Below are 13350 nucleotides of genomic sequence, written 5' to 3'. Positions count from 1 at the left end.
AATTAATTTCCAAGTCTGCCACACTATGGAACTGCTCCAAAGACCCATTCAGGTCTGTGAGGGCAATGTGGGGATCAAACAGCATTAATAGCATATCATCCTCAAACGGGGTGGATCTGTGTTTGAGTCTCCTCACATCCATTATCCCCTCCACAGTGCACTGAGATCAGACAATCTTAACCAACACCCCTTATTATCAAAGCAAGGAGCAGAAGCAATAGAGGGCACCCTTGTTTGATGCATCTAGCAAGGCTGATGCCCAAGGAGTTGAAGCTGTTGCCTGAAATCATTGCTGGAAAGCGTGGGTGCAATTGGTAGATCAAGTGCATAAACCTGTCCCCAGATGTAATTTGTCTAAATAGTATTTTCGGGGAAATCCCACTCCACTCAGTCATATGCCTTGAAGGCGTTCCTAACGATGACTTTTCCAAATAACAACTTTGCTACTGCTGGGAAATACAGACGAGTGGCAAATAACACTGTTTGAACCTAGAGCTAAAGTGGGGCTTGGGCTTCTCAGCTTCGGGCTTCACTATGGTGCTTCCAATTTTTAAAAATCTGCATTATTGAGGAGTCTCCCATGGGTAGAGCTGGAACTGCCCCCCTCAGTGCCTTCACTAGAGTCCTTACATTTTCTGCACCCTACTTGGTCTGCTGTTAACAAGCACAGCAAACCTTTCTTGCAAATTACAAGGTTGATGTGGCAGGGCTAAAAGCTAGCTCTGGGGATGTCCCCACTGACCCTGATCCAGCGTCACTCTGGGTTTTGGCATACTGATATATACCTTCTTATTCAAAGAATGGAAGGTTGGGAGCCTCTTTGGCATTTGTGATATTGTGATCTGGGACCATCCCATTGCCCAAAGGACTCTGCCTGAAGCTCTCCAAGGCATTCGCTTCAACTGGCTCCAGGTTTTCCAAATCCGCTTATTTGATTTTCAGCTGATCAATGAGAGGGGCTTTGCTCTTTGGCAGATGTATTAGTCCCTCTGCACAACAGCTGGGGGGATAGCTTCAGAGATATATAAAATGTAAATCTGTGGGGGACTCAAATGGCTTGCGGGTAGCTTGGGAAGAGAACCTCACTATTGTGGTATAGGAAGTCAACCCACCCCCCTAAAAGCATCTCAGATAGAATCCAGGAGGCCTCTTCTGTAAACTCCTGCGGTGGAACTGGACCCCAGTGTGGCATTCTCCTCTAATTGCTAGAGGGGATGTGATCCCAATGGAACCTTCCTGCATATGTGATGGGAGTTTCCCATCATGCTGCTCTTTCGGGAGTGAATGTTTAGGAAATGGAGGCCATCACTGGTCAAAAATTAATCCTTGAACTGGGTCTTGCATGATTATCTTTAGAGACTTATCTGTGGCAGAAATGACTGGCAGAATCCGTGACCAAGAGAAAGAGACGGTGGAGGAAGATTGGAAGAAGTTTAAAGTATATCTTAAGAACTGTTATAAAATTGAGGAGTGCTAAAATGTCAAGGGGAAGGAAGATGCAGAATTACAGCTGAAATTGTATGATGATTTAGGGTGAAATTGAGAAAGATAACAAGTTTAAATTTAATTGGCAAAAAGGGTTGCTGAAAAATTTTAAAATAAGGATGCAAAAAGGGTGAGGTATGGGGAAGTCCGAGAAAGGAGGTTTATGAAAATGAGGTTAAGAATTTATATTTGTGTGTTTGTTTGTATTTGTTGATGTTTTTATGTTGTTGTTGTTGCTTTGTTTTAAAATTGGAAAATTAATAAAAATTATTATAAAAAAAAAATAGAGACTTATCTGGCTCTGATACAAAGATTTGTTTTTTCTCCTTGCTGGTGGCACCATGGATTGAGGTCACTAGACATTGGAAGTTGGGAGTCTGACCCCTCTATAGCAGGCTGGCTGAAGAGTGTTTTGGATTTTTCACTGTATGAGTGCCTCACACAATACTGCAGAGTTGCCAGGAATGAATCCAAAACTGCTCACTTTGATACAACCTGGATTCCATTTTTCAGCTTGGTTAATACAACCATGGAACGTCATTCACGGTTGCTAATTCATGCCTCTGCAATCACACAAACTTTTTCAGTGGATTGTTGCTGTATCCTGATTCTCTGTGTACTGTTTTGTTTCTCATCTTTTTAAAAAAAATTATTGGAAATTTTATTTACAACCTAACATAAACCCCCCACCCCCAATACAAAAATCCACCCTCATTAAACATGAACATACCATACAACAATACAAACAACCAAATAAAAGACTTCCTTTATCCTGTATCTGGCCTCCTTGTTTACTTCTTATAAGCTGTTTCCTTTATGAATAATTATTAAGATTTTTCTAATTATAACTTAAATATCCACAAAGTCTCCTGCAAACATTAATCTAAACAAGTCCATGTATGTATTTTAGGGCACTGTTTTGTGAAGTATTCTCTGCATTTTCCCCATGCTTTTTGAAACTCTTGTCTAGTGTGTTTCTCATCTTATGATTGTTTGCTTCTGTGCCCTGCTTGTTGAAAAATATGGGGACTACAGAGTAAGAAACCAACCAAAGAACAATAGTAATTGATGCCAGAAAGACTGCACAGTCCCATTTACCGAAACCTCCCATCAGAGTTCTAGAGACAGAAAACTAGTTGCATATAACCCAAATTGCCGTATTAACTTGACTCACACCATTGGCTTACATTGGTAATGATTCTCCACAGGCAGAGAGAGAGGTGCCACTCTACAGAAAGCCCTGCATTCTCTATACCGATAATTCAAATCGGGGGAGGGGGGATTCCAAGCTAACCTCATAGCTGCTTTGATCTGAGTCTCCAAGCACTTTACAATTTTCTTAATTTGCAACCCTGCTAACAAAGGCCATTACCACTTCCTCCTCCTCCTTTTTTAACCTCCTGTCCAAGAAAAAACAAAAAACAAACTTCTTCCTATGGCTTCTAGTGCCAATGCTTTATGGTACAGTAAAAACGTTAACATTCTTTTCCTGATCAATACTTTCTGTCTTAAAAGACACTGAGAGGAAAATTCATTCCCTAGCTTGCTAGTTATTCTGGACAACCTGAAACCATTAAACACACACACATACCACAACAACCTGCGTCCCACAGAGATAAATTACATGATCTTGTGGTGGAAACAAGAAAACAGGTAAATATTTCTTCGATCATTTGTAAAACAAGATTAGAAACACTGTTTTAGTGGGCAATCCTATATCCACTTACTTGGGAATAAGCCACATTGAACTCAATGGGACTTACTTTTTAGAATTCATTATTACTTTTATATCCTGCCATTTCTGCAAGGAGTTCCAGGTGGCGTACATGGTTCTCCCCTGCCTCATTTTTATCTTCACAACCCTGTGAGGTTAGTGAAGCTGAGAGGTGACTGGCCCAAAGGAAGCCCCATGACTGAGTGAGGATTTGGACCAAGGTGCCTTCAGTTGTAGCCAAACATGCTGATCACTACACTGGCTCTATACATCACATATTTTATTATTATTTATTTGATGTATTAGTTACCTGTTACAAAATATCTCTCAGTAATTTACATACTATACATCTATATCTATATCACATCAGTATATGTACAGGATTGTGCTGTTAACAATCTGTTACACCTTAAAGGACCCATAATTCTTTCTGAATATCTAGGATATTTTTTAAAGTTGAATAAGAGCTTCATGGTTGTTTTTTGAAACAACAACAACAACAATCTTCATTCCCAAAGTATTTTCACAAGCACACCAACAAAAACATTCCTGTCTAATTACAACTTTTTTTTAAAAAAGGACCCCTGACAGTTAAGTCCAGTTGCGAACAACTCTGGGGTTGCTGCGCTCATCTCGCTTTACAGGCTGAGGAAGCCGACGTTTGTCCACAGACAGTTTTTCCGGGTCATGTGGCCAGCATGACTAAGCTGCTTCTGGCGAAACCAGAGCAGCATACGGAAACGCCATTTACCTTCCTGCCAGAGTGGTACCTATTTATCTACTTGCACTTTGACTTGCTTTCGAACTGCTAGGTTGGCAGGAGCTGGGACCAAGCAATAGGAGCTCACCCCATTGCAGCGATTCGAACTGCAAACCTTCCGATTGCAAGCCCTAGGCTCAGTGGTTTAGACCACAGTGCCACCTACGTCCCTCTGAATATCTAGGATTCCCTTAATTAGTTTTTAAAGCTTCATGGTTGTTTTTTAAAACAACAACAGTCTTCATTTCCAAAGTACCGTATTTTCACAAGCACACCAACAAAAACATTCCTGTCTAATTACAACTTTACCTCTTGATAAAATATTTTTATAAACAATTGGGGAGTCCACAATCTCAGCCCAATGCAGGTCTCGGGAGATATAATACGGCCTGCTTCTTCTAAGCAGAGATGTTCAGGAACATCCCTTCAGGCAATGCGTCCCCCTCCCAACCCACATCTTTGCATCTCCTCCTCCCCTCAGCTTCAGCCCTAGTTATGGATAGCAAGACATCCACACTGGCACTTTTGTTTATCTTTTGCTCAGCAGCAACTGGTGCCTGATGGAATTAGCAGGGCAGAAGGCAGGGAAACCAAAGTTGGCCAGTAGCAAACTAAAGATTGCAACCCTGGCTTTAAAATTGTGATTTGAACTAACTACAGTTGGCAGAAACACTGATGTATGCCTAGTGCTTACCATGGTTATCTTGGAAATGGTAGAAGAAAGGGAAAGAAGGAGGGCTCATGCTTCCAGGACACTCCCAATCTCCTAGCCATGGCTACAGTATGTCTGCACTGGGCCACAGAGTTAAACATGCTTAAGTTCCCTGAAAACAAATACAGCAAGGGTTGGAACTTGCAACAAAATGATATTATCTGCAGCCCCTAAAGGAGTTCTCCCGTAGAGGTCTCCAGCCAGCTTGGAACAGGAGACTTGGAGTGCCTTTCGGGGCTCTCGGAGAACTTCAGTTTAATTCCTTATCCTTTTGATATATTCACCTGCTGTGCTGTGTTGTGCTGAAGGGCACAGGATCAGGAGCGGCTGCCATTCTTGAACTTCAGCACTTTTGCTTTATAGCTGAAGGCAGGGAGCTTTTTAACCCCACTTCGTGCATTCCTCCCAACACTGTTTGGAATCATGTAACACTGATCCTTTGTGTGTGTGTGTGTGTGTGTGTGTGTGTGTGTGTGTTGTAGTCCAACACCTGGGGACCCAAGGATGGGAAAGGCTGTGCCTGAGCATGACAATACCTCCCCTGCCTCTTATTTCTCCATGATTCCATCCCAGCACATACCACCTATGTTTACCATTAGAGGGAGATATGGTGGTTATTTGCTCCATCGTTTAAAACGGCCTTTTAAAATACGTTGTATTGTTTACATACACACACCCAAAAAGAGAGAGAGAGAGAGAGAGGTGACAAGCAATGACATAATTAAAAAAAAGTAGTGAGACCACACAGTGATGCTAAAAGACAATCAGCCAGAGAGACAAGGCATGCCCGTTTTCTGAGGTTAATGTTTAGACCTCTGTCTAATGATTCAGTTGTAGACCCAGAGCTTTGAGTTGTGGCTTTGCTGTAATATCTAAGGGTTAGGATCTCGTAGCACAGGAGCAGGTCCATGTACAAGTTTAATAAAAGGGTTTTGTTTTCAACCCATTTTGTTGTCTCTCAGGCATCTTATATCTTCATTTATGAGAGTTTTAATAAAAAAAAAATACTATCTTGGCAGAAAGTGGAGCAACAAAGATTAAGTGCTGTTGGAACTTTCACATCCCCTTGAAATGCTTGATTGCTTTCTTGCAGTGTTTTCATCATTTTTTTATTATTAATTTATGGACTACTCTTCAATTTAAATATCCTCAGGACAGCTTACACAGTAACAATGAAGCAGGTATCATAACAAGAACAGCAGATAGAAACTGGCAGCAATCTTTTAAAAAAGAAGAACAATTAAGAGCCTGTGAAAATCAAATAGCTCTTCACCTGGTGAGTCTCTCTGGGGAAAGTGTGTCTATAAATCAGATTGTAGTATCCTGTGGGTTTGGGAAGGGGACCCAACTGTGAGAAAGCCTTGAAGTGGGTCTGCCCTAATAGCAGGAAGCAGCTGCCTCCATCACAGCCAGATAAAGTTCAATAGCAGTATTTATTTGTGAATAACAGGTCAACCATTCAGCATAGCCACCAGGACTTGCTACATAGGTAAGACTAAGGGTGCATTCAGACAAGGGGATCAATACATTGGTTTCCCTGGTTATAATGATAGAGGTTCTGTGCCAAGTTCTAACTTTTCTTTTACACAGTGTTACCTGTTGCAGCTCTGGCTCGCCAGAGCAGCGATGTCACGCTGGCCACGTGACCTGGAAGTGTCTCCGGACAGCACTGGCCCCTGGCCTCTTAAGTGAGATGGGCGCACAACCCCAGAGTCTCTCAAGACTGGCCCGTACGGGCAGGGGTACCTTTACCTTTACCTTTTTACCTGTTGCATTGTGGAACTGTGGCTTTTGGATCAACATACTACCCTGCCATTCACACCAGTGGGTGTGGTTTGACACAACCGTGGGCATCATCTGACACATCGCCACCACTTTTGCACATGCGCACTTCTGTTCCTTCATGATTCACCCATGAAAATGGCAGGAAAGAACTTTATGCCAGAATACCACCCCAAAATTTGTCCCAAAGTGTGATCAGTGAAAGTGGCAGCCACCAAACTCCCATGACTTTCTGGGCTAACAGGGTGGGAAATGGATATATTTTTTCCTGGAAGCAATTAACATATAAATGAGCACTAAACTTCCACTAGATTCTGCTGGAATTCCAGAAGTGTCACATAAAATGTGGAACTTATCAGTTAAGGAAATGTTGGGAAAACTGAACAATGTGCAGTCTGAATGCAGCAAAAGATTCCTGCCTTGCAGGGGGTTGGACTAGATGACCCTCACAGTCCCTTCCAACTCTATAATTCTATGATTATAAGGTTCCAGTTAGTTCCCACTGAACTATAGAGTGCATACCATCCAACTTTTTCAGATAAAAAACCAGGATGCGCATCTTCCGGGATGCACTCCTGGGCAAATCATGTGACCTGCACTGCGCTCTCGCCACCCAAAAAGCATCCGATTGGTGCATACCCTAATGTAGGTTGTAAGGCTGGCCCCCCAGCAGGGGAAAGGCAATACAAGTGTGTGGGTGTTAGAGAGGGGGGAGAAATTTGGTTCAGTTGGCATAGAAAGGTAAACCTACCTCATTTCACTTTTTGAAGCAATACACAAACTGAACTACAGCCTTTCTCTGAATTTTTGCACACCTCCAAATTTTGCAGTGCAGTTCTTCAGCCAAGCAATGTGATCAAGAATGCAAATGCTCAGCTAACACGTGCATAGAAATGCACAGCTCAGTGGGGGGGGGGGGAACCTGCAGAAATGCACTTGATTAGGGGGGATATAAATATTTGCAAAAATGTTTATATTAGTCAAAAATGTGTGCTTCGGGACAAATTTGCCCCCAAAATGCTGGTGAATTTTCAAATTTACTTTTTTTAAAAGTAAAGTAATAGCAAAGTGATGTGTAAATGTGGATAACTGAACATAAATTAAAACAGATTCACACATCCCTAGTGTGTGTGTAAGTGTGTTGGTGGGAGGGTGGGAAGGAGTGCACATATGTGTGCATGTACAAAAGCAGGCATCAGAGGTGCTACTTGGGTCCCTGCATCTCGTAGCAGAAGAGCCCAGATGGCCAACCTCAATTAATAAAGACTATTTTTAAAACATGATCAAGCCATTAATCAGCTAATTGTGCCAATTAATCACTTTACACATTCTGTCCTAAAGAGAGCGTGTTAACAGAGTGCATGGCTCCTAGTGAGAGATTCACTGTGACTGTAAGTGCCATGATTCTGCTTATCTGTACAAGAAAAGGGTTGAGGGGGTCAGGCAGTATGGAGACTTTACATTCTAGTTCAGCGTTGTGGAATATTGGCGTGAATTAGACCAGCCGTGATGCTGGCAAGTGCAGCCAATGACTGTTCTTTTGGAAACCACCACCAGTCTGGGTCAGCAATCAATTCTCCCAGAAAGCCACTGTGAGAAAACAGCTAAGAGTGAAGGTGAACCCAGAGTGGTCACAAGGATATTCTGTTTGCACAGGCACCGTACAGAGAGATGCTTGAGGGATCTGGTTTTTGCAGCTTCTTAAATGAAAATTTACCTGACCCACACCTCTTGAACTAGAGCTGGCCAATGCGATGCCCTCCAGATGTTTTGGACTACAACTCCCGTCATTCCCAGCTAGCATGGTCAATGGTCAGGAATGATGAGAGATGGTACCTGGAAGACATCAGGTTGGCTACTTCTGCAGCAGTTCTCTGGAGATTAAAGTACGGTAAGCCTGATTCACTAGAGGTGTCAAGTCAGGAGCATCCCAGGGGATTTCAAGGCTCCAAGGTGAGACCTGGTGATGTCACAGGGGGTGGACTGCAGTTGCTATGAGCATGTCAAATAAAAAGTCTAACACATGAGCAAATATGTCACTAGTTGAAAATTAAGATAGGGCATGGAGACTTCAGGTCAGCCTGGTGGGGTGGGGTCTGGCAACCTTATGATTTACACTATGAGCTCACTGAACCAGGGCCGGGGAAGCTGATGCTCTCCAGACATTGCTGACACCAACTCCCATCGTTCCTGACCATTGTCCATTCTGGCTGGGGTTGATGGGCTTTGAGTCCCTTCATCTGGAGAGCTACAGATTCCCTGCGTTGTAGAATGAGTGTGATACAAATGTGCTTAATAATAATTCTCTTTGCCATGCTCTCCATCCCTCCAGTGGCTCCACTGACCCTCATTCACTTGGGTCATTAGGGGAAATTGCTTGAAAGAGCATTAGGAGAAGTTTATACTAAGATGTCTAATTTCCATGAGAGTTAAAAAATATATATTGCAGACTGTTGTGGAAATGTGATGAACTGAATGTAAGCTGGAAAGATGAGAAACCGAGAGACACCGAAATCAACAGATTTGCCTATCCCTAACCAGTGCACTACCACGAAAGCATGAACATCTGACACCATTGTTGCAACAGCATTGTGTGCCTGTTGCAAGCAGATATGGAGACATAAATAGTAGTGTGGAAAAACCTGAATGCCAGCTTAGGATCCAAAACGAGGTGGGTGATGAATAGTAAAGATCTTGCACTTGTCCAGTTTTAACACAATAATTTAAATGTTGTGAATGACTGTATACTGAGTTGGAAGAACCAAACCTAGTCTTCTGTGACCCAGCACTAGGATTACTTTCAGGTGTTTTGTGTTTTCATGTGTGCAAAGAATTAGGAACAATGTTCCCTAAAGGTAAAGGACCCCTGACATTTAAGTCCAGTCACAAACTGGAGTTGTGGCGCTCATCTCGCTTTACAGGCCAAGGGAGCCGGCGTTTGTCCGCAAACAGTTTTTCCAGGTCATGTGGCCAGCATGACTTGGCGCAGCGGAAAACCGAAAGAAGAAGAAGAGTTTGGATTTGATATCCAACTTTATCACTACCCAAAGGAGTTTCAAAGCGGCTAACATTCTCCTTCCTCCCCCACAACAAACACTCTGTGAGGTGAGTGGGGCTGAGAGACTTCAAAGAAGTGTGACTAGCCCAAGGTCACCCAGCAGCTGCATGTGGAGGAGCGGGGACGCGAACCCGGTTCCGCAGATTACAAATCTACCACTCTTAACCACTACACCACACTGGCTCTGAAACCAGAGCAGTGCACGGAAACGTCGTTTACCTTCCCACCAGAGCGGTACCTATTTATTTACTTGCACTTTTTGGCGTGCTTTCGAACTGCTAGGTTGGCAGGAGCTGGGACCGAGCAACGGGAGCTCACCCCACTGTGGGGATTCGAACCATCGACCTTCTGATTGGCAAGCCCAAGAGGCTCAGTGGTTTAGACCACAGTGCCACCCGCAGTTATTGGGTTGATAGGCAAATGTCATCACACCAAGAGCTGCAGAACAGCATTGCTCTTTAAGGACAGTAAAATATCTCAAATGGGAAGCACAAAGGCTTAGTCAAAATAAACATGAGATCAGAACGTGCAAAGGCAAGAGAAGTACATCGCAAAGCCCAGGCAAAAGACTCAACTGGATGCCCTCTCGGTCTCTGCAGCATCCACGCTTAAAGCCTCTGGACACTTCGCATAAACAGATCATTAGCACCCTACATTTCAATCGAAACAGAGAAGTATGTGAGTAAGAAGCAAGCAAGTGGATGTATCAGGAAACAAAAATGCCCTGAAGAGAATGCACAAATCCTAAGAGAAATCATGTAGGTACTGGCGTTTGGCTGCTTTTTCCCGTTTGAACAAATTTTGGGGTGGGCATTGTAGGGAAGAAATGTGCCTGTTTCACATTAGAAGAGACAAACTGCTTTCACAATTGACTCACCTTCCTTCTCCCTCTCCCCAAATGGCCAGGGCCAGCCCAAACCATTTTGCTGCCTCAAGCAAAGGCCAAAATGGCACCCTTCACTCCACATACAGAAGCTGTCCATATACAGAATCAGTGAGGTCTGACCATCAGTCAGGTTGGCTTCTGCATGTGGTATTGGACTAGGGGAATCTAGCCACTTTGGTGTATCTCTCTGTTACACACACACACACACACACACACACACACACACACTATCTCCACCACAATTTGCATTTTTGTGAGAATTTCTCCTAACATACAGTTTTCTATGCAATTTTGTATAATACACACATTTTTACAAACCAATTTCCCCCTTGTATAATGCATTTTTGCATATTATGTTCACTGACGTACATTTTAATGCACATATTCTCCCCCAACACAAGCATTTTTGCACATGTTGGAGATTTGCATTGCAAAATTAGGAAAAGTGTGGCATTTGAAAGGTGACTGTGTTTCGGTTCACACATTGCTTTGGAAAGTGTGAATTAGGTAGGCTTGCCTTCAAATGCATATTGAAATGACTTTTTCCCCTACCCATGGATGGTAGCAGAGGTGCCCCAGTCAGGAAAACATCTTGGGCTAGTGCTGAACAGGTACTTTGAAAAAATGCAATGTGTGGAGCTGCTTTTACCACCCTTCAGGGAGACAGACTTCGTTTAAGGAGAGTACACTGAGCTTTAGAGGGAACTGGGCCAGCAAGCCAAGGCAGACACAAGGTAGCTGTGTGTGTGTGTGTGTGTGTGTGTGTGTGTGTGGCGATCATGCCTATGCCACCACCTGCTTCCCAACTGAGCAGGGAACAGGGAAACAGAAACATGAATCAAGTACTGTTCTGCAAAATTAACAGTTTCCACTCACACCTCTTTTCCATGTGTCCTTTCCCTATATAATTAAGCAATAAGACAAGTCATACTGCGAGCTGCCACCGATTAATATACTCCTCAGGTGCACAGTGAGGCACAAGGCAATTGTAAAACCGGTATTTTAGAAGCGGCTATTTTCTTTCTTTCTCTTTTCTCAATGTTAAGATATTTACAGTTACACACATGCTTTTCTAAACGGCAGTAAGTTCGGCAAACCTGTAGTTTGGAGTGGGTGGCATCTGCGTGAGAACATTTGGTCTCTTATGTTCTTTGTCTCGTGGAAAAGCTCCACACACATTTAATGCAAGGTGGATATATTTGAACCCATTCAGAGGAATTAGTCTAAATGGCCTGCAGCCTTTATTTTAGAATAGGTTTTCATTCAATAGGAGCCGAAGAATATTTCCATGACGGCTGGCTAGTCCCAGATTCCCATAAGTGGACAAATGATGGAGGAGATCCATGATTGCATCTCTCTGCCCCCACTTTAAATTTTGTAAAAAGCAGTGGGTGCCTGCAAGTATTTATGGGAGAGGAGCCTGGACCAAAAGGGGGACCATGAGTAAAAAGCAGTGGAAGGAGATTATGGCACTGCTTGGGAAGGGTACATGTTAAACTATTGTCACAGGTGTACGCCAGCCTGTAATCACACAGTTCAAAGTTGGAGTTAACTCTTTATCAGCAAAACCACAGACTTGGATGAGTGTCAGACCTAATGAGCTCATTCCCAGTAGTTGTACTCCATGAAAATCAGTTACCGAGACTGAAAGTCCCCACCTCTTCACAGCCAACTAAATCCCCTCCTCTCCAGGGCTTTCCCCAAGCAATCAGAGACTACGCCTGTGTGCAGCCAACCTCTCATCTGCCCTTTTCATGCCTCTTATAGTGCTGGGTGACAAGGATAGAGGAGAGCTTGTTGCAGCAGGAACAGGAGACAATCGTGACTCTTCAGCAGCTTGAATCATCTCTGCCTCTTGACCTACTGGCGGAGGAAGAGGAGTGCGGGAGATCCAGGTGGGGTGCCATCATGGCTGCCCCCCACCTGCGCTGAATGCCATGCCCCCAGGATGCATGCCAGCCCCGCCCCTGCCTGCTCTCCGCCCCCCAGTGCCAGAGCATGAAGCGCCGCCACTGTCTTGGCCTTCTACTCTCCTGGTTCAGCTTCTGCCTCTGATTCTGCAACTGGGAACTGTAGCTCTGTGAGAAGGTAAGCTGCAAGCTCCCAGGATTGGGGGTGGAGGCTATATGCTTCAAATGTGTGTGTTTGGTGTGGATGTGACCTGTGTTCCTACAGTGGTGGTAAGAGGCACCATCTTGCCCTTCACCTCAAGTAGGTTCTCATGCTCTCTCTCTTTCTCTCCCACACACTTGCTTTTTACATAAAAAGACGAGAAATCGCAACAAACATCTCCATAATCACATCTTATTTAGCCAAATTTCCAGTTTTTTGCTGGACAGAAGCTCTGAACCCTTCATAGCAAAAAGGAACCAACAGGTGAAAGCAACCCCTATGGCATCATCTTCAAGCTGTTAGTTCCCCCGACTCCTGTGGAACTACTTCAGAGTAAGTCATTTGAATGTGGAAACTCACCTCTTTTCAGGGCCATCGTCTGACATCTCCAGTCAACTGGTGAAAGGCAGGCTTGGTGGAAAATCCAGACACATTGCTGTGCAATTTGTGAAAAAGCCCACACCTGTGAGTGGAGATGAGGGAGTTTGTCAGTTTTGCTCTCTCTTCTTTTCTTATTTTTCCCTAATCTTAAATTTAGTTCTCCACATTTCCACATCAGTTTGCGATTTATTTATTTTAAAGCTCTCATGAAAACTCATTAGCAGATTTCTCCTAACATATACTCAGTTTTGCAGGCACTGTTCACTAATGCATTTCATATCGTTTTTTTCTACAACTATAATGCATTTCTTAAAAGTAAAGGTAAAGGACCCCTGGATGGTTAAGTCCAGTCAAAGCAACTATGGGGTTGTGGTGCTCATCTCACTTTCAGGCCAAGGGAGCTGGCGTTTGTCCACAGACAGCTTTCCGGGTCATGTGGGTAGCATGATTAGACTGCTTC

At 43.6% G+C, this 13350-nt stretch overlaps 1 protein-coding gene across 1 annotated transcript in view; it reads right to left on the bottom strand.

Moving 5' to 3' along the window:
* The window catches only part of ZNF423 (zinc finger protein 423), a 311689-nt gene extending 298723 nt beyond the window's left edge, over positions 1-12966 (bottom strand). The window contains exon 1 of the mRNA XM_079988711.1: positions 12870-12966. Within this exon, the coding sequence (XP_079844837.1) occupies positions 12870-12885 (16 nt within the window). The 5' untranslated portion in view covers positions 12886-12966. The remainder of the gene's footprint in view (positions 1-12869) is intronic.
* Between the last annotated feature and the right edge of the window lie 384 nt (positions 12967-13350).

The sequence above is a fragment of the Podarcis cretensis genome (assembly GCF_951804945.1).
Source record: "Podarcis cretensis genome assembly, chromosome: 8".
Taxonomy (NCBI): Eukaryota; Metazoa; Chordata; class Lepidosauria; order Squamata; family Lacertidae; genus Podarcis; species Podarcis cretensis.
The sequence above is the reverse complement of the archived record's forward strand: the minus strand, read 5'-3'. Positions and strand labels throughout refer to the sequence as shown.